At 40.3% G+C, this 27,166-nt stretch overlaps 2 protein-coding genes across 3 annotated transcripts in view; one reads left to right on the forward strand and one right to left on the reverse strand.

Moving 5' to 3' along the window:
• On the forward strand, nucleotides 1-12,749 carry LOC116376226 (neuroblast differentiation-associated protein AHNAK-like). Its single transcript, XM_031835779.1, has 5 exons — nucleotides 1-67; nucleotides 5,385-5,441; nucleotides 6,109-6,232; nucleotides 6,341-6,516; nucleotides 7,805-12,749. The coding sequence occupies exons 2-5, from the start codon at nucleotides 5,439-5,441 to the stop codon at nucleotides 12,257-12,259; spliced, it is 4,758 nt and encodes a 1,585-aa protein (XP_031691639.1). The 5' UTR covers nucleotides 1-67; nucleotides 5,385-5,438; the 3' UTR covers nucleotides 12,260-12,749.
• LOC109899098 (ectodysplasin-A receptor-associated adapter protein-like) overlaps nucleotides 11,855-27,166 on the reverse strand; it is a 22,534-nt gene continuing 7,222 nt past the window's right edge. The window contains exons 1-6 of one of the 2 annotated variants that reach the window (XM_020494154.2): nucleotides 21,740-22,086; nucleotides 16,621-16,679; nucleotides 15,332-15,374; nucleotides 15,153-15,223; nucleotides 14,686-14,734; nucleotides 11,855-14,479 (exon numbers count right to left, since the gene is read on the reverse strand). In XM_020494154.2, coding sequence (XP_020349743.1) covers nucleotides 14,091-14,479; nucleotides 14,686-14,734; nucleotides 15,153-15,223; nucleotides 15,332-15,374; nucleotides 16,621-16,679; nucleotides 21,740-21,797 — 669 coding nt within the window. In that variant the 5' untranslated portion in view covers nucleotides 21,798-22,086 and the 3' untranslated portion in view covers nucleotides 11,855-14,090. Of the gene's footprint in view, nucleotides 14,480-14,685; nucleotides 14,735-15,152; nucleotides 15,224-15,331; nucleotides 15,375-16,620; nucleotides 16,680-21,739; nucleotides 22,087-27,166 lie in introns of those variants that run through there. The other variant, XM_031835780.1, reaches the window with a different exon arrangement.

The raw sequence follows: 27,166 nt of genomic DNA on the forward strand, positions 1-27,166 counted from the left end.
AGCTAAGGTACAGAGGAGACAACATTGCCTGGGCTTTCAGAGGACGCATATCTAGGAGCATCACAAGGTGAGTCCTTCCCATCCTATGCCCCAATCTGAGCCCAGCACAGGCCCAGCATATATGTATACGAGCTACGCGGCCACATTATAAGGCTTTTGGTGCCATTAGAATAAGATATTTAACAAATTGATGTAATTCGTGCTAATGGTACAATGGGAATTTTAATCATAGTTCAGTGCTCTTGTTTCTGCTGTGTCAACTGGTAATAGAATGAACCTTATGTCCTGAGACCCCAGCCCTAAACAGTTGAATTCATGAGTTTTATTGATAAAGGTGAATATCCAACTAGTCAGTGACAACTGTGTGGAGTTTGGCATTTGTGACAGCAACTATGTGAGCTTATTACAGTATTATAGACACAAGGTCCTTGGATTTCCTAGGATCTTCTATGTAGAAGAACCCCTTACCTTCTAATGACTCTTGTGTAGCTTGTGAGCATTATACAGTTCGTGAGAGTCTCAGCTTTTCATAGAAAGCTTTTAATAGTTTGTAGCTCAAACCATACAGACGTTTTTATAAAAAGAACCGGCCCCTAGTCTCACAAACATTATTCTACTCAGCCCCCGTTAAACACAGAATAATGGTTGGTTCCAATGAATGCAGAATAAATAGACAAATCTAATGGTACAACCCAAAAGTCTGTAGCTCATTGGGTTAACAATTCATTCTTTGTAACACTAATACTAAAAATCCTCTTCTCCTCATAAATTATGTCCGATTCACTTCAGATTTTGTATTTCATAACTGCACATAAAAGAATATGCATACATTATAGAGTGCTTGCTTTTGTTATCCAACTGATCTTGTGTCCTTTCGGTCATCCTGTGAACCCCGTTCGTTGCTGCTCACAGCGATATTATTGTATTTTAAATGTCTTGCTATTCAGATTAAATAGTCCCTCATTTAATTTCCTTGAAAGAAATATACATGTAAATATATATAAATATCGACCTGTGTAACCTTACAACTTCATTTGAATATGTGGCAAGGGAGGATGGTTGTTTTATATGTTGTGCTTTTAGTGTCGTTGTTTCGATCCATTTCGTTTCCTGAAGATACTCCCATAATTGCTGTCTGGTTGGGGGTTTGTGAGTCAGCGTCTGAGCAAATTTGTTATGTTATCTGAAACATTGTGAAATTATGGGGATTATATCGATGTGTGGGTGTAGGTAGTGGATGTAGGGGCACATTTCAGTAATGTATTTCAGCACATGGGTTATTGCTGTTGGATGGTTTCTAATGAACTTGGCATCACCCTTGCAAGGCATTTTGAAAAATAAACTTTAATGCCCAGAACTGTAAATAAATCAATGAAGTGGATTTTGCTTGTGGGTTACTATTCATCAAATTTATAGGGCTGGTTTCCCAGACCCAGATTAATCCTAGTCCTGGAATTAAATTCTCCATTGAGCAAGCTTTTTAGTCCATGACTATACTTAATCTGTCTGGGAAACCAGCCCACAGTGTCTTTTATAGTACCATTGTTACTTGATATCTGTTTGAGGTGTTGCTGTTGTATTACATTCTCCATAGTGGTCAGATGAGAATGAAGCCACCATACAATTATTATCAAATATGCAAATAGACCTCCCTAACATATGGAATGTGTTGCTTGTTGTGATATACAATATGAATTACATACCAAGCCATTCATGTGGGATTTTTTCTGGCCTTTAAACGAAGCCACAATAATAAAGCCACAACTGCTTACTTTCTTCAACTGTCTTACCTCTAGTATTAGTCAGAGATTGAAAACAACCATTTTCCTTTTCATGAAACACAAAGAGACCAGTAAAAAGTTATAACCCAATGTTTGTGGCCTCAGGTTTTACATTTTCACAGAATGCATTTGTGCTGGTGGACAGGGGCAGACTAGTTATTTGGCAATTCTGGCAAATGCCCGAAGGCTGGTACATTCTGTGGTTGGGTGAGCAGGTCGAAATTGACACACACAAAAATATTTGTTTTATATAAAAAAAATTAAATGAAAAAGGTGAATGGCTGGCGGCTTGTGGACCTGTTAAGATTTTGTATTTTGCATTTATTTTTGTGCAATTTCTTGGTTATACTAGACTTGCTTCAACTCTGTCATCAGTTAGACAGCCAAGATCATGCATCATAAAAAATGTAAAGGGTGCCTATAAAATTAAAACAACACATTCTACACTGAACAAAAATATAAACGCAACTTGTTGGTTTTGGTTTCATGTTTCATTAGATGAAATAAAAGATCCCAGAAATGTTCCATATGCACAAAAAGCTGATTTTTCTTACATTTTGTGCATACATACATTTGTTTACATCCCTGTTAGTGAGCATTTATCCTTTGCCAAGATAATCTATCCACCGGACTGGTGTGGCATATCAAGAGCTGATTGAACAGCACAATCCTTACACAGGTGCACCTTGTGCTGTGGACAATAAAAGGCCACTCTAAAATGTGCAGTTGTATCACACAACACAATGACACAGATGTCACGGAGCATGCAATTGGCATGCTGACTGCAGGAATGTCCACCAGAGCTTTTGCCAGAGAATTGAATGTTCATTTCTCTACCATAAGCTGCCTCCAATGTCATTTTAGTGAATTTGGCAGTACGTCCAACCAGCCTCACAACCGCAGACCATGTGAATGGCATCATGTGGGCGAGTGGTTTGCTGATGTCAAAGTTGTGAACAGAATGCCCCATGGTGGCTGTGGGGTTATGGTATGGACAGGGATAAGCTACAGACAACGAACACAATTGCATTTTATCGATGGCAATTAGAATGCACAGAGATAGCGTGAAGAGATCCTGAGGCCCATTGTCGTGCCATTCATCCGCTGCCATCACCTAATTTTTCAGCATGATAATGCATGTCGCAAGGATCTGTGCACAATTCCTGGAAGCTGAAAATGTCCCAGTTCTTCCATGGCCTGCATACTCACCAGACATATCACCCATTGAGGGTGTTTGGGATGCTTTGGATCGACGTGTACGACAACGTGTTCCAGTTCCCGCCAATATCCAGCAACTTCACACAGCCATTGAAGAGGAGTGGAACAACATTCCACAGGCCACAATCAACAGCCTGATCAACACTATGTGGAGGAGATGTGCCGTGCTGCATGAGACAAATTGTGGTCACACCAAATACTGACTGGTTTTCTGATCCACGCCTCTACCTTTTTTTAAAGGTATCTGTGACAGATGCATATCTGTATTCCCAGTCATGTGAAATCCATAGACTACGGCCTAATTTATTTATTTCAATGGACTGATTTCCTCATATGAACATTTTTGCATTTACAATTTTGTTCAGTATACATTGTCACCTCACCCAAAAGTATGTGGACACCGGCTCGTCGAACATCTTATTCCAAAATCATGGGCATTAATAGCTCTTATTGGAAGGCTTTCCACTAGATGTTGGAAGATTGCTGTGAGGATTTGCTTACAATTTTAAGGGGTGTCCACATACTTGTGCATATATAGTGTATAACAGCTACTAATTTCCAATATAGCCTAAGTCGCTAGCTTGGCTTTTATAACGTCTGTTTTATAAGCCTTATAAGGCTTAAGCAGACAGGCAGGCAGAGAACAATAAGAAGCACAGAGTGACAGCAGAGAAGATGCAGAGACAGACAGCACAACAAGGAGGCAAACAAAATGGCTAGCGCAGAGGCACAGTTATTGTCACCAGTGGTGTTTTTACATATTGTGTTTCTTTTGAACATGAGCTGCTTAAAAAAAGTTGAGGAGGGCCTCCCAAGTGGCTCAGTGGTCTAAGGCATTGAATTGCAGTGCTAGCTGTGCCACTAGAGATTCTGGGTTTGAGTCCAGGCTCTGTCTCAAGCCGGCCATGACCGGGAGACTCGTGGGGAGGCGCACAATTGGCCCAGCGTCGTCCAGGTTAGGGGAGGGTTTGGCCAGCAGGGTCCCATCGTGCACTGGCGTGCACGGTGTTTTCCGTACGGACTCACGATGTTTCCTCCGACACATTGGTGTGGCTGGCTTCTGGGTTGTGTCAAGAAGCAGTGTGGGTTGTGTTTCGGGGATGCATGGCTTGCAGTGATGAGACAAGACTGTAACTACCAATTGTATACCATGAAATTGGAGGGTAAAAGTAAAAAATATAGTTTTTTGTACAAAAAAAAGTTGAGGGGAAGTCAGTCACTGGTGAGTCACTGTTGAATAACGCTGTACTGTACTGCCAATGTTATGTGTCAGCACTACTGCCTGTGTCCAGGTAGGGTGTGGGGATGGGATGTGTGTGTATGGCTGTGGATGAGTTGGCAGCGTGCACAGTGATGTGGGCTGGTGTGGATAAAATGCCTGGGCTGGATTCTTGTCACAGTCTGCCCCTTCCGGTACAATAATGTAATGTTTTGAAGCCAATATCATGGCACTCATAATTCAGTTTACACCATTCCCTCTTTCTGACATGCTGCCCAAACCCTCAGCATCACAATGCAGGTGAATACGTTGACATTCATGAGAGTAGTGGATGTGGCAGTATGTGGCTATGGTAGTAGGTATGGCATGTAAGCTATCATGCATCTAAACCAACTTGTTTGGGAAACATTCCCCTGAGCACCCTGGCAATGGCCATTCCTGGGGTTCCTAAGGTGTGCGGCTGTCTGTGTGTGGGTGTCGCTGTCACTCTCTCTGTCAATCAGCCAGCAGTAAATTAAAGGCAGAGAGCTTTGTCAAAAGCTTTAGAGTGGTTATCAAGATAATTATTGTCATTATAACAATAGTGATGATACCTTTCAGCAGACATAGTCCAATGACTATTTTGGTTGGTTTTTACATGTTAAGTTATGCAACCTGGTCTCAGAACATTTCATATTTTTCTGTATGTAAATCACCCTCCATTCATCCCACCTCCTGCCTTATCTTGTGACGCAGCAAAAGTCTAGCAAAGACTGTTTAGGTGTCAGTCTGAGCAGAAATGAATTAACTGTGTGCAACTCTGTTTCTGCGTGGATGTTTCACCCACCGAGCTGGGAGAGGATGTGGTTTTTCTCTGCAAGCTACACCTCACAAATGTTTTAATTATCAGATATATCACCACATACAGACATTATAATAATGTGAGGCAGTTTTGTAATTAGTAAATGCAATATTTCCAAAGCTACCCATAGATTTCTCATTTGGCCCCTACAAAATGATAGGGGGAAATCATCCTTAAGGATTTTTCAATGTACATTTTATTGTTGTGCAACATCAAACCCTGTAAGATGAAATGTCTTATTTTAGAGGGAGTTTTGCTCATTAAATCACATTATAAACTGATAGTAAAGATAAACTGTACCACTTCTTTATTGTTGTTTTTACAGGTTATAGTGAGGACATTTTTCTTGATATGCTGCTGTAAATATACTTCAGAAATCATGGTGAGTCAAATAATTTATAACGTTCCCTGTAATGTTATAACCTTTCATGCTTCCCATTAAAGCGACAATCTGAGATTGGTACATCCATTTTTGTACTTAAATAAATTATATATTCCATTGATTCATGAAGAATATAACAAGGATAAAATCCTTGTGTGCTTAGGTCAACTGTCATAACACATCAGAACCCAAAATATAAGAAAATGTTACTTCATTGTTAGTAAACAATATCATTGTAAACAAACCCTGTATAGTCAAAATATATTTTAAACTGTAATGTTTATATCATGGCTGGTCAGTCCTTGTAACCATAGCTCTATCTATGAATTTGAGAGTGATAACATTTCTCCAGACCCATCCCTCAGGTTTTTACAAAAACAATGGCAGGTGGCTTCTTTGTTAATGCTTGAAAAGCAGATTGCCCCTTTAAAGAGCAGGAGCCTTGAGGGAGTCAGCCTGTTTTTACGAGAACAATCTATCCTGGGGTGTATTCACAGTGTAAAAAAAATAAAATCAGGGCCTAAAACCATACAGATACTTTGTTTTACCAGATTCTTAGTCCATTTTGGATGAGTACTGCACACACGCTACTGTAACTGTTACAAATGGTTGCTGCTTGATGATAGTGACTACAATTGTTATTTCATTTTATTTGACATCTTACTAGAATGGGGAAAGTCAGCAAAGATGTTACTCCAAAAGCTTGGTCCTGGAAGATTCAGAAAGAGGAGGAGTTGTCATCACTGGAATCACAGACCCGAGTGTCACTGATAAGATTGGCTTAAAAGAAGGTAAAATGTCACATACTAGTTTATTTCTGATCAAAAACATTCATAATTATAACATACAAAGCATAATAGATCATTATTAGTAAAACGTTTTTCTCTCTACTCTTTTAGACAATGAGATTGTTGTTGTCACCATCAATCTGAATCACCTCAGTAAAGAGGACAGGGTGAAATTACTCAAGATCATGGAGCCTTACAATGACAACATGAGAGTTATGACAAAGCAGGATCTGAAAGCCAGCGTCAGTCTCGGATCATTGGATGGTGGCCTCAAAGATCCTGGGGATGTAAGTGTCAGAATCAAATGTACTTAATGATTTATGTCAGCAGTCATTGCACTATGCTGACATAATACTTCCAATATTATTTTTCAGTTTTGAAGAATTAGAGTGCCTTCGGAAAGTATTCAGACCCGTTGACTTTTGCCACATTTTGTTACGTCACAGCCTTACTACTCTAAAATTTATTAGACATTTTTTTCCCCTCATAGGTTTTTAGAATGGTTAGCTAATTTATGAAGAAAAATAGAAAAATGACATTTACATAAGTATTCAGACCCTTTACTCAGTACTTTGTTGAAGCCCCTTTGGCAGCAATTACAGCCTTGAGTCTTCTTGGGTATGACGCTACAAGCTTGGCACACCTGTATTTGGGGAGTTTCTCCCATTCCACTCTGCAGATCTTCTCAAGCTCGGTCAGGTTGCATGGAGAGCATCACCGCACAGCTATTTCCAGGTCTCTCCAGAGATGCTTGATCAGGTTCAAGTCCGTGCTCTGCCTTGACCACTCAAGGACATTCAGAGACTTGTCCTGAAGCCACTCCTGCGTTGTCTTGGCTGTGTGATTAGGGTCGTTGTCCTGTTGGAAGGTGAATCTTCGCCCCAGTCTGAGGTCTTGAGCACTCTGGAGCAGGTTTTCCCCCGATTGCTCAGTTTGGCCGGGTGGCCAGCTCTAGGAAGAGTCTTGGTGGTTCCAAACCTCTACCACTTAAGAATGATGGAGGCCACTGTGTTCTTGGGGACCTTCAATGCAGAAATTTGTTGATACCCTTCCCCAGATCTGTGCCTCGACACAATCCTGTCTCGGCACTCTACGGACAATTCGACCTCATGGCTTGGTTTTTGCTCTGACATGCATTGTCAACTGTGGGACCTTATATAGACAGGTGTGTGCCTTTCCAAATCATGTCCAATCAATTGAATTTACCACAGGTGGACTCCAAGTTGTAGAAACATCTCAAGGATGATCAATGGAAACAGAATGCACCTGAGCTCAATTTCGAGTCTCATAGCAAAGGGTCTGAATACTTATGTAAATAAGGTATTTCTGTTTTGTTTTGTTGCAAAAAACTGTTTTTGCTTTGTCATTATGGGGTATTGTGTGTAGATTGCTGAGGAATGTGTTTTATTTAATCCATTTTAGAATAAGGCTGTAACGTAACAAAATGTGGAAAAGGTCAAGGGTCTGAATACATTCTGAAGGTAATAAAATAATGTATTGTGGATCAAAACCTTAATATTTGCCCACTGAGTACCACATAGCACTATGCTTTATTTACTATTTGATTGTCTACAGATGTTCAAGGATACCTACAGCAGAATGCAGCAATCAGTTGAGGCACCAACTATCGAGGTCGATCGCCTCAGTGGACAATTAAATGCTGAAGGGGGGTTGAAGAGTGAAATCAATGGTCCCACTTTGAATGGGGAATTGCCCAATGTGACATTGGACACACCTGGAACTGATGGTGATGCAAAGTTCACAATGCCCACCATTGGAATATCTAGGCCTATAATGAAAGGAGCAGATCTCGATGGCACCCTCAGATGCCTTGAAGACAGTCTATTAATACTAAAGCGCCGCACTCCAGATGCCTCACTTGACTTGGAGAAACCAGAGGTTAAGACAAATGCATATAAGTACAAGGAGTCAAAATTAAAAATGCCTCTCTTCAATCTACCACACATAAAAGCCAAAGCACCAAAGGGACACGTGAACATATCAGGAGATTTAGAAGGCCCTGGTCTCAGTGGAGAGCTGGAGACACCAGACCTGAAGATTTCAGCCCCTGATGTGGAAACTAAAGCCCCAAATGTAGATTTGAATGTTCCAAATGCTGACTTGAAAGCTCCAGATGTTGACATCGAGGCTCCTTCAGGCAAATTCAAATGGCTAACTCAAACAAAGCCCAAGTTTGGATTATCAGGAACAAAAGTGAAGGGACCTGACGTCGACATAGATGCTGGCCTGTCTGCAGCTGATGTGAATCTCTCCACTCTCAACATTGATGGAGAGATAAGTGCATCAGATGTAGATTTGAGTTCACCAAAAGCTGAGGTAGATCTGCAAACTCCAGATATCAACATTGAGGCTCCCTCAAGTAAATTCAAATGGCCTCATTTAAAGAAACACAAATTTGGTCTTCATCGGCCAAAAGTCAAAGCTCCTGGTGTTAAGACAGACCTGGAGACACCACCCGTTGATCTTTCTGCCTCAAAGATTGAGGGTGAGATGAGCACCCCAAATTTAGAATTGAATTTACCCAAAGCAGACCTGAGTGGCCCTGATGTTGACATTCATCTTCCCATTGGCAAATTTAAGTTCCCGACACTCAAAAAGTCTAGGTTCAGGCTCTCTGGACCAAAGATTAAAGCTCCAGATGTTGATGCAGATCTGAAGGTACCTGACCTCAGTCTCTCTGTCCCTGATGTTGATGCAGGTCTTGACACGCCTGATTTGGACACCAATTTGTCAAAAGCAGATATCAAAGGCCCTGAAGTAGACTTTAACGCACCAGAAGTGAACATTGAGCCCCCTTCAGGGAAATTCAAATGGACTACTCTAAAAAAGCCCAAATTTGGACACTCTGGACCCAAGGTTAAAGGACTCCAAGTCGACATAGATGCTGACTTGTCTGCACCTGACTTGAATCACTCCACTCCAAACATTGATGGAGAAATAAGTGCACCAGATGTATATCTTAATTTACACAAAGCTGACCTTGATGCCACAGATGTTGACACTGATGCTCCCTCTGGAAAATTCCAGTTGTTCAACCTAAAGAAGCCTCAATTTGGACTCCATGGTCCAAAGGTGAAGGAGACAGAAATGGTTCTGGATGCTAATCTGACTGTACCTGACATGAGTCTCTCTACCCCTAATATTTACAGGGAAATAAGTGCACCAGATGTAGATGTCAATTTACCCACAGCTGCCTTGAAAGGTCCAGATGTAGATCTTCAGGCACCAGAGGTCAACGTTGAGGCACTCTCTGGAAAACATAGATTTCCAACTTTTAAAATGCCCAAAGTTAACTGGTCTGGACATAAGGTGAAGGGACCAGACCTTGATCTGAAGACACCAGATTTGGACCTATCAGCAATTGAAGGTGACATCGCTGTTCCAGATCTCAATGTCAGTTTGCCTGAAGCTGACCTCAAAGGACCAGATGTAGATCTTGATGCTCCCTCTGGAAAATTAAAGTTGCCGAAAATAAAATGGCCAAACATAATTAAAGTAAAAGGACCGGAACTTGATGTAGATGCTGATTTTAACACCCCAGAATTAGATGTTGATTTACCCGAAGCATATCTGAAAGGGACTGAAATTGATTTGAAAACAGCAGACCTCAACCTCTTAGCACCAGCAATTGAGGGAGACATCGCTGTTCCAGATCTCAATGTGAGTTTCCCTGAAATTGACCTCAAAGGACAGGTTGTGGATATTCAAGTCTCAGATGTCGTCCTTGATCCCTCTGGAAAATTAAAGTTCCCTAAAATCAAACTGCCAAATTTGGGTTTAACAGGGCCAAGAGTTAAAGGATCAAACCTGGATGCTAATCTAAAGGCCCCAGAGTTGGACGTCTCGGTTCCTGATCTGGATGTCAATTTGCCAACAGCTCATCTCCAAGCTCCTGTAGTAGAGCTGAAAACACCAGACCTGGACCTTTCTGCCCCCCAAATTGAGGGAGCCATTGCTGCTCCAGATTTGAGTATCAGTTTCCCTGAAGCTGACATCAAAGGTCCAGAGGTAGATCTTCAAGCCCTAGATGTTGACCGTAATGCTCCCTCTGGAAAATTATATTTTCCTAAAATCAAACTGCCAAATGTTGGTTTAACAGGGCCAAGAGTTAAAGGACCAAACCTGGATGTTAATCTAAAGGCCCCAGAGTTGGATGCCTCTGTACCCAATGTGTATGTCGATTTGTCAACAGCTGACCTCCAAGCCTGTGTTGTAGAGCTGAAAACACCTGATCTTTCTGCCCACAAAATTGAGGGAGTCATCGCTGCTCCCTGTCTTGATATTATTTTGTCTGAAGTAGACCTTAAAGCCCCTGATCTCAACATTGAGGTTCCAATAATTGAGCTTAAGACACAAGATTCAGCCATATCAGTTCCAAAGGTCGATGTGAATTTACCAAAAGCAGATATTCAAGGGTCTGATCTAGACCTGAATGCACCTGACCTCAACTGCTCAGCTCCAAAAATTGAAGGAGACATTGCTGCTCCAGGTATCAATGTCAGTTTGCCTGAAGCTGCCCAAAAAGCCACTGATGTCCAGCCTCAAATATCAGAGCTGAACCTTTCTACCCTAAAGGTTGAAGGAGATATCTCTGCTCCAGATTTAGATATCAGTTTGCCCAAAATGCACCTTGAAGGACTAGATGTAGATCGTCAAGCCCCAAATGTTTACCTTAATGTTGATGCTGATCCAACGACACCAGATTTAGACATCTCAGCTCTTGAGGTTGATGTGCATTTACCAAAAGTAGACCTTAAAGTTCATGATCTAGACCTGAAAACACCAGAGCTCAATCTTTCAGCCTCCAAACTTGAGGGTGAAGTGAATGTACCAGAGATGGATATCAACGCACCCAAAACTGACCTCAAAGGATCTGAAGTAGATCTAAAAGCTCCAGATATAGATAAGGATGCCGCTTCAGGCAAATTCAAATTCTCTTATTTTAGGCACCCATCATTTGTTCTTTCAAATCATAAACTGGAGGAACCCAACTTTGACGTTGATGCACCTGACAGAAATATTCTAGTTCCCACACTTGAGACTGGGCGTGTAGCCCCAAAGGTAGATGTACCTCAAGCAGACCAAAATCTATCTGCTCCTAATGTTGAAAGTGATATCAGTTCTCCAGATGTAAATCTAAGTTTACCAAAAGCTGACCTCTCCGGCCCGGAGGTGGAATTGAATGCTCCTGGTCTTAATCTATCTACTCCAGAGATTGGAGTAAGTGTCCCAGACATTGATCTGAGAGTGCAGGGAGACATTAAAAGCCCTGGGGTTGAGCTGAAAGCTCCAGATGTTGACATTGATGCTCCCTCTGGAAAACTGCCTTATTTTAAGATGCCAAAGTTTGGTCTCTCAAGACCTAGAATAAAGGTACCAGAACTTGATGCCAGTGCAGATGTGAATGCGCCTGATGTGGAAGTTTCTGTCCCCAAAATTGAGGGAGAGATTAGTACACCTGAACTTAGTCTCTCTGCTCCTGACGTCAATTTACCTGACATCAAAATAGATGACACTCAAAAAAGTAAGTTAAAATGGCAATTAAAGTGGCCAAGGTTTAGATTCTCTGTCTCAAAAGGTAAAGATTCTGACATGGACAATGAGGAAGAGCAGAGTATGGATGAAACAGAGAGTGGTCAGGTAGAAGTACCAATGTTTACCTTTCACAGACTTCCAAAGAACAACAAGATTGAGAGTGCGCTCAAAGATGCTGCGGAGGCCCTTTTTGAGGCCATTGACACACCAAAGCTTGAAGGAAGCCTTGATACAGCTAGTACAGAGGTCAGTTTGTCTAAAGTGAATGTATCTTTGACTGAAGGAGGGAAAGAGACATCACCTTCAGGACCTATTAACATCATGGAGCGGTTGAAGTTGTTCAAAGCAAAAATCACCTCAGATGCACTAGACTCATCGGATGAAAACAACAGGATATCAATAAGCCTCTCCAATATGCTTGGTCTGAATATCACAGATCCCGATGCAGATTACTCCTGGTTTCCAGCCATGTGAACCTTACACTTGGGATAAACCAACAATGAATGCAACTTTTTTGTAAATAAGCACCATTCCATTTGTGCATGAGTTGACTCCATGTTGAGGATGTGATTTGTTTATGTAGAAAACATAAACATGTCATTATTTTTTTATGTAGATTTGTCTCAGATATCTCTTTGTATTCATCCATATGCTACATCTATATTTAAACAGTTGACATCAAAATTAAGGAAAATGTGCTCATTAGCTCTATGTGTACTCAAACTTATTTAAATTATGGTACTATTTCCCAACTTCTGTTCACTTGGAAGTATACTCATTTTTACAAATGCCTCAATATTGTATCTGTCACAATTCAGACCTATTTCACACACAAAGGGGACACAATCTGTATGGAAGATGTCATCTTTACATTTTAAGCAAAAACAATAGTTGAAAAGTGAAATGTAATTAAACTTTTCATGAGATATTTTTCCAATAAACTATTATATTAAATTAATACATCCATTATGTTTCTTTGTCATTTATTGATGATAGACTACTAATTTATAATTGACTACAACCATATGATACTGTATAATTAAATGACAGGCTTGAATTCCTCTGATTGGATATTCATCACTGAAATCTAGATAAATAAACATTTACCAAGTTATATAATCATATACACAGAAAGCTCAAACTCTCATGGGTAACTTCCAACAGAAATCCTTTTTTTTCAGTGCTGTATTTTTCAATGATGACTTTTGAAACGTGTTGATTAAGAAAAGTTCATAAGATTAGCAAGAAGCTGGAAAACATCTAGCTTTTATTTGCTTCAAGTGGGGGTGGGGGGAATTGTAACCACAAAAAAATATAAAACGTAAGGGAAAATTGCTAATTAGGATTCAGACCGGAGTGAGATATCTCATTTGACAACATGACCTCAGCTTCATCAAACTATCCCAAAATAATCAAGACTCATTAACTATTAATACAAACAATACAATATTTGGAGATGATTCATGTTTTTATGAGACTATAAAGACCAATACGCAACACTGTCTCCTTTGCCATATTATATATACTACATTGATTATTATTGTCTGTCATTACTATGGTGACTGTTCTAATAAGTAGAAATGTACTAACAGTTCACCATTTAAATCTTCTCTCTTTCCCACTTCTTGATGTGCCATGTTGGTTAGCACAGTTCCACTTAAGATTGACCTAGAACCATGATTTCCAATCTCCAATGTAAAGCCCAAAAGGTAGGCTACCATTATGTCAGATCGTGAAATAAAATGTTTACGTGGTCAAATTATTAGATCGGTCCAAAAAAATGGTGTTCATTTTTAACGCACTGCAAAAATGAATGTGGACCAGAATGTACACGTTATATAGGCATAGTAGCAGTATGCAAATCAGGGAGCAAAATGAACGTCTCTTTCAACGATGCAATTTGTTTCCTGAAGTTCACCAAAAAGGATCTGTTCATAAAGAGCCGTTTGTTCGCGAACATCCCATCACTATTGGACACACAGCAATTCTGAGGTTGCGGGACCTTTGAAAAAGAAAATAATGAGCTGGTTGAGATGCTCAGAACTACAGTATTGGTAAAGAGTACACAATGGAAATCAGTCCTATTAAGTCCTCAACTCCGCAGGAGTCATAAAATGTGATCTACCGGTCCACTTTTGCACACCAACTCAACCAAAATCCTGGAACCACTGGATGTTAAATAAATGGGCTTCTGTTAAAGAAAAAATGGTCCAAGTCCCTGTTGCTAATTCAATAAAGTGTATAGCAAAATGTAAAAAGTAATATGCATAATTTCTGAGGGATTTTCAGGGGTTGGGGCAAGTGGTTAATGAGCATTTTGCCAGCGTGAGGGCCAGTCGTTATCCATCCAGCGCTGCAGAAGCCGCAGCACATCAATGCGCTGGTAAACTCGGCAAAGTTCGGTGAGCTCAGTGACGGTCTTGTGGTTGTTGCGCAGCAGGAACTCTTGTGTGGGGCTGTGGCACATTGAGCCCTGGGTCCGGTGCTCCAGCAGAGTCAGCTCATCATAGCTCATACCCCAACGGCTCGCAAAGTTCTTCCAGTTCTTAACAGTGCAATGATTTGGGTCCAGTTTAAGACGCAGTAAGTCCAGCAAGTCCTTGTCATCCATCAGATCACTGATCTTTGGAGGTGGAGCTGAACAACAGCACTTCTCACAGGGGTTGTTCAAGAACTGCAGCTCCTTGGGGAAGTCTAGGGGGTAGGAATTGGGGCAAGGAAAATGGAATTACCAACAGCCTTGGAAATATATACACTGTACATGGAAATGATTAGACTACCATTTTAGGTACACGTATGTTAGTGTAATGCATCTGTGTAGAAAATATGTAGAACATGTGCTTGGAAATGTTGTTCGGAAATACAGTATACATCATGATAAAAACGCTAATTTAATTTACCCTGTAAGATGGAGCCTGTGCAGATGCACTCCACACCTACTTCTACTGGCTGTATGAGGTTGGGTAAAACAAAACATTACATTCAGTTGTTGTAATTCTAGAGTGGAATTAACTACAAATATGATTCAGAATACCTCACAATATTCTAATTGATACCATTAAAATAATCACAACCTTTTTAAACCAACTCACAACACCTTTCCTATGGAAAAAAAGTGATCATTCTCACCCATCAAAATGGTCTTGTGGTTTTGACACCAACAGCTAGTTTCCGTTACAAAGGCTCAAACATTACAGATAGCCAGGGTATGGCATTTTCAGATGCTCGGTAAGAGGTTTGGAGTTATATTTAAAAAGCTACAGTGTACAGGAGCATCCTGTCAAGACTAGTCACCACATTTTCACATTAATATCATAAACAAAGAAACAATACACTTTAGCTCAGTGCAAGTGACCCCATTACACACCTGTCTTATTCTGCCTGAAGGAGGTGTGAGGTAGCCAGGTGGCATGGACCTCAGCTGCAGTGTCACTGCATCTGGAAAGGTCAGATGGACGGTGTAAGTGAATGCTGTACTTTCTCATCAGAGTGCACAGAAAGGCACATCAGTTGTGTGAACAGATGTACTGAGCTTAGAGCACCCACCTTGAGGTTCAGTGACTTGGACTGGATAGTTGGACTTCAAGGACTAAGAGACACAAAACACACATGTTCAGCTTTGCTGGGAAGTGGCACACTGATGGATTGTGATCTTAATACTATATATCAATGCAGATATTTATGCTGATCTACATCTTTTAAGACCGAGAGGTAGCAATGAAAACGTCTGTAAATTGTGTGAGAAAATTATACTCTGTGTTGGATAGCGAAAAGTGGCTTGTTGCAACTTGCTTCTATATCAGTCCCTGGGCATAAGACATTCCAGCATAATGTACTCAACTATGCTTCAATTACTTTACATGGCTATTTTCTTCTCAATCTAAACAGGCCGAAGAGTTAGCTCAAAAGAATATAACAACATTATTGCTAACAAAAACAATGTATCTATTCAATTAAAGGGATAATCCACCCCAAACCTCTAATTCCAATTATTAACAGTGTTAAATAGTGTTAAATAACACTAATATGTGAAAACAATATTTTTTGTGAACAAATGTTTCATTTTGTCATTATAACAAGCTTGGTAGCAACATGAAAATAATTGTGGGAAAATGTTGCAGTTCAAGTTGACTACAAAACTCACCATGGAATGCTCTCTCTGGGCTGGCTGACAAGTTAGCTAGGTAGCTAGCTAGCAAATATAGCTACACACAATAATACCAAAGTCCATATCAGCATGTGAAGTATCTAGCTAGCTGTAAAATCACTTAAACAAACTGCACTGTTAATTTAGGAGTGTATCTCAGTGAGTTAAATTTGCAGTTTGTCACTACCGAGAGCGAGTGCAGAGTATGTTGCTTTGGCAACAACAGCCAATTCTCACATTTCTCACAGGGCACATTGTGAGATGGTACTTAAAGGAGAAACTGAGTTGAATAATTTGGTACACTGTTTAGATTGAGCACATCTAAGCGAAATATACACTTTGTCATGACGATATAAAACGGATGAATGTGTTCTATTGGCCGATCTGGAGGGCAGGTAATTGTTTTAAAAGCGTTATGAAATGTGATAGTGTGTTATCACCTATCTCCAGTGACGAGAAACTGGTAGCTATGACGAGTTTCTACATGATTTTCAGATTTCCCAGACGGACCATTTAGAAGTTAAATCATTGGGTATAGTTCTATTTTAACCACTGATAGAACATCGGCTTTCACCAAATTGACAGGTGTTTCCTGACTTTTTATTTCTGGGGGTGGATTATCCCTTTAAATTCAGATAGTACATTTGTGTACACTAGTTTGTTTCAGATGATATTAGGAGGGTCGTACCATTTCTGCCATGAAGCTACTAGTATCTGTGTCCTCCACTGGTTCAGAGATGATTCTATCTGTCGAGACAAGACAGGTGTAACAGGGAGATTACATGAAGAGAACAATGCACAAAGGACAATATTGCAGATTTTATAGAAAATGATGGCTGATGGAAATGGAATGCAGTTTTTCAACAAAGCAAATATCAGCATGAAGAGGACACATTAAATCTGAACTTATTGAGTGTCAAGGGTCCTGATAGTTGCAGACGTACAAAGCCCTCTTTTCAGCTCTAAAACATACCTCTACAAGGCTATGCAGGCCTCTATCAGGCTGCGTCACTGTGAGGCTATTGTATGAGACCTCAGAGTTCCAAATAAAGAGCTACTCTGACCTTTCTTAGGTTACACTCCATGAAGCTGACACTCACTTCAGCTTAAATGGGAACCTTGGATTTATAAACACATTCAAGTTAACCAAAGACCATTTCACATGGGTTATATTAATGAAGTTGTTGACACAGTTGAAACTACAGTGTAAGTCAGACATAGATCTCAAAACGACAATACGTGGGTGGATTCACTTCCTCAAACAAGATAAAAGAATAGCAGAGTTTCTCACATTGGTGACATGAGTAAACAAACACACACACACACACACACACACACACACACACACACACACACACACACACACACACACACTTTACTATAATGGAGTTGTAAGGTGTCTCACACCAGGGGCCTCTGTCATTGATTGAACATATCACCAACAAGAAGGGAAATATTGTCAAGACGTCACTTCTTTTGTGGGAGGCAAACTGTGTCAGAGTTTTACATTGCAGTCATACCAGACTAAAATAAATACTAAAACACCCTCACCAGCTTTGATTAGCCAGCAGCATACCACTGCTGGCTTGCTTCTGAAGCTAAGCAGTGCTGGTCCTGGTCAGTCCCTGGATGGGAGACCAGATGCTGCTGGAAGTGGTGTTGGAGGGCCAGTAGGAGGCACTCTTTCCTCTGGTCTAAAAAATAACCCAATGCCCCAGGGCAGTGATTGGGGACACTGCCCTGTGTAGGGTGCTGTCTTTCGGATGGGACGTTAAACAGGTGTCCTGACTCTCTGTGGTCATTAAAGATCCCATGGCACATGTCATAAGAGAAGGGGTGTTAACCCCAGTGTCCTGGCAAAATTCCCAATCTGGCCATCAAACCATCACGGTCACCTAATAATCCTCAGTTTACAATTGGCTCATTCATCCCTCTCCTCTCCCCTGTAACTATTCCCCAGTTCATTGCTGCAAATGAGAATGTGTTCTCAGTCAACTTACCTGGTAAAATAACAGATAAATAAATTGAACAATATTATTTTAAACATATCACAGTCCAGAAACTGTGATAATTTCTGTGGAGGGTACGAACAAAATATTGCAGTATTTTCTGCATATTGACATATTGCAGTATTTTCTCAACCGTTTTTGTTGTTACATAGATGATGATGACAGTGAGACAAGAGAGGAGAGGACATGCCAGTTAACTCACCATATGCCATACTCTCAGTAAGATCAATAACAGCAGAGCAGTGATGATCACTGTAATAACCGTGTAATTGCTGATGGACACAAAAATAGAATCTCATTCTAGGTCTGTGGTTACATAGATGTGTACAGATGCTTTGGTAATGCATACTCAATCTCATTCTACCTTCCTCTTTATTAGTGCAATGCTGAGACACATCAGCCCCATGTCCCCTACTCATCAACTGTAAGCAGAAACCCATCTCAGCTCAGCATTGTTTCTGCTCCACAGGGAATGCACAGACATGTACCTACTCGCTCTGCAAGAAGTTCAATAGATGAAATATAAACCACATCATAATAGATCCCTCCAGGCCATGATTCCAAAGAGATTAACCTAGATTTTCTAATTTTTGACCACCCATGCCTTTGCTACTAAGATAAGTCGAGTTTCTAAAAGTTTAATCAGACCGTGCAATGTTGCATTTGCTCTGCAGCGACCAAGGCATGCTTTTTTCCACACATGGCTTGAGATGAATGGCGCGCTAATACCTAACCCAATCCATGCAGTTTCTATACCTAAAGCAGAGATGGACAAATGCTTTGAAAGTTGCCTTGTCTATGTACGGTGAATGATTGAGGGTTGTGTGTGTGTGTGTGTGTGTGTGTGTGTATGTGTGTGTGTGTGTGTGTGTGTGTTGTAAAACTCAAGTTCCAGCAGGACAAATAATAATATCTGTGATTTTGTTGTGTGAGAGGAGGCTTACTTTGCTGGCCTAAAGCCCTCAGCTTCTGCACAGGCCTTGGCTGCTATATGAAGATTGACAACGCAATTGTAATAAAGAATAAAGAGCTTGTTCTTCAAGGCTTGCTGATGAGGACCATGTTTCAGCATTAAAAAAAGCACAGACATTTTTATGAAAGAATCAGAGCATTGTGCAAAATTGGGGTATTATTGTTCTGCTCATTCAACTGAGCAGGCATCCTCAAGACCCAACAGGTATCTGTCCAAACAGATCACTGAGTAAATGTAATTTATATGTATGAGCTCAAGGGGACAGCTCACATTTTCATACATTTTCCACAGTGTGCGGGAAGTAGGGGTGCTGAGGGTGCTGCAGCACCTCCTGAAAAATAACCTTTCAAAAAAAAAGTGGAATAAAAAAATTAATAATCTATGATACCAGTCAAAAGTTTGAACACACCTACTCATTCTGGTGTTTTTCTTTATTGTTACTATTTTCTACATTGTAGAATAGCAGCGAAGACATCAAAACTATGAAATAGCACATATGGAATCATGTAGTAACCCCCCAAAAAAGTGTTAAACAAATTTCTTCAAAACAGCCACCATTGAACACGCTTGGCCTTCTCTCAACCAGTTTCATGAGCTAGTCACCTGGAATGCATTTCAATTAACATGTGTGTTTTGTTTAAAGTTCATTTGTGGAATTTCTTTCCTTCTTAATGCATTTGGGCCAATCAGTTGTGTTGTGACAAGGTAGGGGTGGTATACAGAAGATAGCCCTATTTGGTAAAATACCAAGTCCATATTATGGCAAGAACAGTTCAAATAAGCAAAGAAAAATGACAGTCCATCATTACTTTAAGACATGAAGGTCAGTCAACCCAGCAAAAGTCAAGAACGCTGAAAGTTTCTTCAAGTGCATTTGCAAAAACCCTCAAGCGCTATGATGAAACTAGGACTGCCACAGGAAAACAAAGACCCAGAGTTACCTCTGCTGCAGAGGATAAGATCATTAGAGTAACCAGTCTCAGAAATTGCAGCCCAAATAAATGCTTCACAGAGTTCAAGTAACAGACACATCTCAACATCAACTGTTCAGAGAAGACTGCGTGAACCAGGCCTTCATGGTCAGATTGCTGCAAAGAAACCACTACTAAATTTAGCAATAAGAAGAAGAGATTTGCTTGGGCCAAGAAACACGAGCAATGGACTTTAGACCAGTGGAAATCTGTCCTTTGGTCTGATGAGTCCAAATTTGAGATTTTAGCTTACAACCGCCCTGTCTTTGTGAGACGCAGAGTAAGTGAGCGGTTGATCTCCGCATGTCTGGTTCCCACCGTGAAGCATGGACACTGTCGTGATTTCTTTAGAATTCAAGGCACACTTAACCAGCATGGCTACTACAGCATTCTGCAGTAATACGCCATCCCAGCTTAGTGGAACTATCATTTGTTTTTCAACAGGAATATGATCCAACCCACCTCCAGGCTGTGTAAGGGCTATTCGACCAAGAAGGAGAGTGATTGAGTGCTGCATTAGATGACCCGGCCTCCACAATCACTCGACCTCAACCTAACTGAGATGGTTTGGGATGAGTTGGACCGCAGAGTGAAGGAAAAGCAGCCAACAAGTGCTCAGCATATGTGGTAACTCCTTCAAGACTGTTGGAAAAGCATTCCAGGTGAAGCTGTTTGAGAGAATGTCAAGAGTGTGCAAAGCTGTCATCAAGGCAAAGGGTGGCTACATTGAAGTATCTCAAATATAAAATATATTTTGATTTGTTTAACACTTTTTTGGTTACCTCATGATTCCATATGTGTTATTTCATAGTTTTGATGTCAACACTATTATTCTACAATGTATAAAAAAAGTTAAAATAAAGAAAAACCCTTGAATGAGTAGATGGATCCAAACTTTTGACTGGTATTGTATATATTATTCTTGTTTCAATGTTTTTCCACAAAAGTAGTGCACTGGGACTTTACTTGTATTAGTGGATTGATATAAAAAGTCTGTAGGGCTGGCAACATTTTTTTTCAGCATCTCTGCTTTGGCAGAAAATGTTGTTGTACAATTGAGAACAGTATCTTTCAGGATTCAATAGTTAGAATTACAAGAGTTGTTGCCCTGTCCCTTTCTCTGTTATTCTGGATTCCATTAGAATGACAAAGAACAAAACCGTGTCCTCAAACATTTACATCAAAAGGTGCAAAGTTATGGGCAAAGACACAAAATATCCACATCAAAGTAAATCTTTTCTTGATCATATATATATATTTTTTATAACATGGAAAATAACCACTTTTGTTCAGTATTAATTTACCATCCTTACAAACCACTTAATGTAAATGTACAGTACTATATTGTATAAAGGCTGGTCATCTAGGTTTGTACCTGTTGACTTTCCATCACCATGAAGAAAAACAATGGACAATAAAGTTATTGAGTACATTGAGACATCAAGTGGTTTGCGATGATGTGATGTGGCTCAGTTGGTGGAGCATGGCACTTGTGATGCTAGGTTTGTCGGTTTGATTCCCATAGATGACCAGTATGAGGGGTATTTTTATATTTGGGGAAATCCCACTTGTGAGAAGAGCACGTTGAAATGGAATCAATGGAATGCAAGTTATCTTAATTAAAGTATGTCAATGTGAAATGAATTATAAAACTTTTTTAAACGAATTATTTAAAAAGTTCAGATAACCAACATTTAAAAAACAAAAGGACTTTTGCATTTCAATATTACAGTGGGTCTATTTATTTGTAAATTAGAAGGTTGCTCAAAAAGAACCACTAGCAAAAAAGGTAGCATCATAAACGACATAGCCTATCTATACCATTTAACGTTTGAAATAACAGTGCAGACTTACCGAATGGCTCCTTAAACGCCTTCAAGCTAGTCATCTTCACACAAATAGATGTGAACATAAGAGAAAAGTCCGTTGCACATAAGAGTAAAATGACAACGGATGATAACGAAATTGAGTCGAATAGTGCAACCGCGTTCCCGAGAGTGCGCTGAGGGGGCGGGAGGTTTAGTTGGTAAAATGACGCTCAATGGGAGAAAAACAAGTTCTGACCTCAATGCTATTGGTGCTTTCAAGACAACTGGGAACTCGGAACAAAACGTTTTGAATGGTCATCAAACTCGGAATTCCAAATCGGAAACTCAGGCATCTTTCTAGAGCCCTGCCTTTCCGACCTGAAGATCACCAACGTCATAACCTGATCTCGGTTATTTCCCAGTCTTGAAAGCACCATAAAACCGCTCCCCCGACCACAAGTGTCACGTAACTTCCCATACACATAAATAAATGGTAGACATGGAGGCTGACAGACCCCTTCTACAGATTTACCATTCACTTTCCTCCATGTCTGATGACCCGACAATGGGGACTTTTCTTAGCTATATAGCCAAGGAAACAGACCGATGCTATGCCCCATAACACTGGTGTGGAAAATAGTCTAAAAACAGTTATAAGGCTATGCAGTGGCTCCAGTTAACCAGTGGTCCAAATTAAAGCATAGGCCTACTTTTTTTTAATGCAGCCACACTTTTTGGGCTGCATTTCCATAGGCAGCCAAATTCAGATCTTTTCTCCACTGATTGTGAATATTGAACAGTAGGAAACATCACAGAATGAAATCTGGCGGCCACTCCAATTAATATGAAATGTTACGTTTTGTATGGTATGTAGGCTATTAATTTGTGGATGTCCATCATCCATTTTGTATATGTTACAAATTACAAGTCATATATTTTACAATTGCAATTCGTACAATATGTTACGATTAGCAATCCATACAATATGTTATACATTTCAAAACGTATGATATGTTACGAATTCCAATTGTGTGGCAAAAGGGGCTAATGTTAGCTAGGGTAGGGCTAGGGTTAAGGTTAGGTTTAGGAGTTAGGTTAAAGGGGAAGGGTTAGCTAACATGCTAATTATTTGCAAAGTTGCTAAATAGCTAAAATGTTACAGTTGTCCATGATGACATTCGAACACGCAACCTTTGGTTAGCTCGACATTCACGTTGTTGTATAAAACAGATGATTAAGTCATCTTCTGTCTTGTGTAACCATACTTAACGTAATACAACATTAAGTTGAGCCTCCCGAATTTACTTTACTATGTTACGTCTACTCTATGAGACCAGGCTGCATCGTATAATATAACAGTTAACTTATACTGCATAATGTATTATCCCTATAGAGAGACCTTTGAAAATTCAAATGTAAAGTTGCTGCCATCTGCTGTACTGTATGGGTATGTCCTGCACAATGTGGACAAAACACAGCTTCTCTTAGAAATTCAATACAACACATAATTTTATGCCTAGGCATTTATTAAGATTTAAGAGTGTTCTGTTGGGGAGTAACTGATTACATGTAAGCATGTACATGTAATCTGATTACTAAAAACTGTAATCAGGTACATTACCAGTGGTAATATTGTCATCAGATTACAGATACTTTTGAAAAACTAGTTAATTACTTATTTGATTACTTTTAAAATCAAAGGTTTGCGAAAAAATACATGATGACACCTTTCTATTTTCTCAATCATATTCAATTCAGCATTGAAAAAAGGTGCAAGTGTACTCCACCTGAGCGAGTCTGACCACAAGGCATTCCACTATAAATGACACACCAAATGTGCTTGATGGATCCTTCTCGTCTTCTTCTAATGCCATTCAAGGGGAAAGTAATCCAATAAAATGAATCAGATTACATTACTGAGTTTGAGTAATCCAAAGGTTACGTTACTGATTGCAATTTGACAGGTAACTGTAAATGATTACATTTAGAAAGTAACGTGGATTGTTTTTAATAATGGCAATAAAAATAAAATTTAAAAAAGGCATAGAAACCGTAAATTACTTGATAACAGAAAATACATGTATTTCAATGACAGAGTTAAAAATAAATTTGACTGACCAGTGTTGATAGTTTCAAATACATGCAATTTAAAAAACCTTGCAGTGAGCATATTCAATTGACAATCTCTTAGAAAAAATAAACTATTCGAACCAAGACCTGAAAAGAACTGATGTTGACACAAAATGGAGGGAAAGTTGGAGCATAGCGAACGAAATTACGGTTAACGAATTTGTACGATGAATCCAGTATAAAGATAATGTATAGAATGTACTATACAAGAGACAAAATTCACACATTATACATCATAACGGCAGAGTTATGTCCAGGTCCTGCGCAGAACAAATCAGTTGGACCGGCGTTTGATTTCCATAGGCAGGAAATACCTCACATTTTTTCATGGGTGTAATGGTAAATACCAGACAGCTCAACAGCCTCAATGAAGTGAAGTATTTTTAATTAATTAATTTAGACCAGAGTAATTATATAATTGTGGCAAAACATACACTTACTTTAGGGGAAGCCAGCACCCGAACAGTGCACTGTGCAATCACCAGCTTTCCTTTCCAATTTGCAAGATGCTGAAACCAGAGATCTGTACATAGTTTTTTATTTTTATTTTTTATTAACCTTTATTTAACCAGGTAGGCTAGTTGAGAACAAGTTCTCATTTGCAACTGCGACCTGGCCAATATAAAGCGTAGCAATTCGACACATACAACAACACAGAGTTACACATGGAGTAAACAAAACGAACAGTCAATAATACAGTAGAACAAAATAAAACAAAATGTCTATATACAGTGAGTGCAAATGAGGTAAGTTAAGGAAATAAATAGGCCATGGTGGCGAAGTAATTACAATATAGCAATTAAACACTGGAATAGTAGATCGGCAGAAGATGAATGTGCAGGTAGAGATACTGGGGTGCAAAGGAGTAAAATAAATAAATGCCAGTATGGGGGATGAGGTAGGTAGATAGATGGGCTGTTTACAGATGGGCTATGTACAGGTGCAGTGATCTGTAAGCTGCTCTGACAGCTGGTGCTTAAAGCTAGTGAGGGAGATGTGAGTCTCCAGCTTCAGAGATTTTTGCAATTCGTTCCAGTCATGGGCAGCAGAGAACTGCTGCGGGTGACTGCGGGTCGGAGTCAGAGGCCGATTCTTCTCTGGTCTCTACTCCTCCCGTTATGGGGTCTGAGACGCCGAAGCTTCCCACCATTAGCTCTGACAAATTGAAAACTCTCATTGGCGACTCCATTACCCGCAGTATTAGACTTAAAGCGAATCATCCAGCGATCATACACTGTTTACCCGGGGGCAGGGCTACCGACGTTAAGGCTAATCTGAAGATGGTGCTGGCTAAAGCTAAAACTGGCGAGTGTAGAGAGTATAGAGATATTGTTATCCACGTCGGCACCAACGATGTTAGGATGAAACAGTCAGAGATCACCAAGCGCAACATAGCTTCTGCGTGCATATCAGCTAGAAAGATGTGTCGCCATCGAGTAATTGTCTCTGGCCCCCTCCCAGTTAGGGGGAGTGATGAGCTCTACAGCAGAGTCTCACAACTCAATCGCTGGTTGAAAACTGTTTTCTGCCCCTCCCAAAAGTTAGAATTTGTAGATAATTGGCCCTCTTTCTGGGACTCACCCACAAACAGGACCAAGCCTGACCTGCTGAGGAGTGACGGACTCCATCCTAGCTGGAGGGGTGCTCTCATCTTATTTACCAACATAGACAGGGCTCTAACTCCTCTAGCTCCACAATGAAATAGGGTGCAGGCCAGGCAGCAGGCTGTTAGCCAGCCTGCCAGCATAGTGGAGTCTGCCACTAGCACAGTCAGTGTAGTCAGCTCAGCTATCACCATTGAGACCGTGTCTGTGCCTCGACCTAGGTTGGGCAAAACTAAACATGGCGGTGTTCGCCTTAGCAATCTCACTAGGATAAAGACCACCTCCATTCCTGTCATTACTGAAAGAGATCATGATACCTCACATCTCAAAATAGGGCTACTTAATGTTAGATCCCTTACTTCAAAGGCAATTATAGTCAATGAACTAATCTCTGATCATAATCTTGATGTGATTGGCCTGACTGAAACATGGCTTAAGCCTGATGAATTTACTGTTTTAAATGAGGCCTCAGCTCCTGGCTACACTAGTGACCATATCCCCCGTGCATCCCGCAAAGGCGGAGGTGTTGCTAACATTTACGATAGCAAATTTCAATTTACAAAAAAAAAAAGCTCTTTTGAGCTTCTAGTCATGAAATCTATGCAGCCTACTCAATCACTTTTTATAGCTACTGTTTACAGGCCTCCTGGGCCATATACAGCGTTTCTCACTGAGTTCCCTGAATTCCTATCGGACCTTGTAGTCATAGCAGATAATATTCTAATCTTTGGTGACTTTAATATTCACATGGAAAAGTCCACAGACCCACTCCAAAAGGCTTTCGGAGCCATCATCGACTCAGTGGGTTTTGTCCAACATGTCTCTGGACCCACTCACTATCACAGTCATACGCTGGACCTAGTTTTGTCCCATGGAATAAATGTGGTGGATCTTAATGTTTTTCCTCATAATCCTGGACTATCGGACCACCATTTTATTACGTTTCCAATTGCAACAAATAATCTGCTCAGACCCCAACCAAGGAACATCAAAAGTCGTGAATTTATAGCACAGACAACACAAAGATTCCTTGATGCCCTTCCAGACTCCCTCTGCCTACCCAAGGACGCCAGAGGACAAAAAATCAGTTAACCACCTAACTGAGGATATCAATTTAACCTTGCGCAATACCCTAGATGCAGTTGCACCCCTAAAAACTAAAAAAAATTCTCATAAGAAACTAGCTCCCTGGTACACAGAAAATACCCGAGCTCTGAAGCAAGCTTCCAGAAAATTGGAACGGAAATGGCGCCACACCAAACTGGAAGTCTTCCGACTAGCTTGGAAGGACGGTACCGTGCAGTACCGAAGAGCCCTTACTGCTGCTCGATCATCCTATTTTTCTAACTTAATTGAGGAAAATAAGAACAATCCGAGATTCCTTTTTGATACTGTCGCAAAGCTAACTAAAAAGCAGCATTCCCCAAGAGAGGATGACTTTCACTTTAGCAGTGATAAATTCATGAACTTCTTTGAGGAAAAGATTATGATTATTAGAAAGCAAATTACGGACTCCTCTTTAAACCTGCGTATTCCTCCAAACCTCAGTTGTCCTGAGTCTGCACAACTCTGCCAGGACCTAGGATCAAGAGAGACGCTCAAGTGTTTTAGTACTAGATCTCTTGACACAATGATGAAAATAATCATGGCCTCTAAACCTTCAAGCTGCATACTGGACCCTATTCCAACTAAATTACTGAAAGAGCTGCTTCCTGTGCTTGGCCCTCCTATGTTGAACA

This window comes from Oncorhynchus kisutch, linkage group LG11, assembly GCF_002021735.2.
Source record: "Oncorhynchus kisutch isolate 150728-3 linkage group LG11, Okis_V2, whole genome shotgun sequence".
Classification (NCBI taxonomy): domain Eukaryota; kingdom Metazoa; phylum Chordata; class Actinopteri; order Salmoniformes; family Salmonidae; genus Oncorhynchus; species Oncorhynchus kisutch.

Excerpts from the sequence above, each read along its gene's own strand:
- LOC116376226 (XM_031835779.1), top strand. Across the intron at positions 6,233-6,340 it reads TAAGATTGGCTTAAAAGAAG|ACAATGAGATTGTTGTTGTC; the intron begins GTAAAATGTCAC and ends CTACTCTTTTAG. Across the intron at positions 6,517-7,804 it reads GCCTCAAAGATCCTGGGGAT|ATGTTCAAGGATACCTACAG; the intron begins GTAAGTGTCAGA and ends GATTGTCTACAG.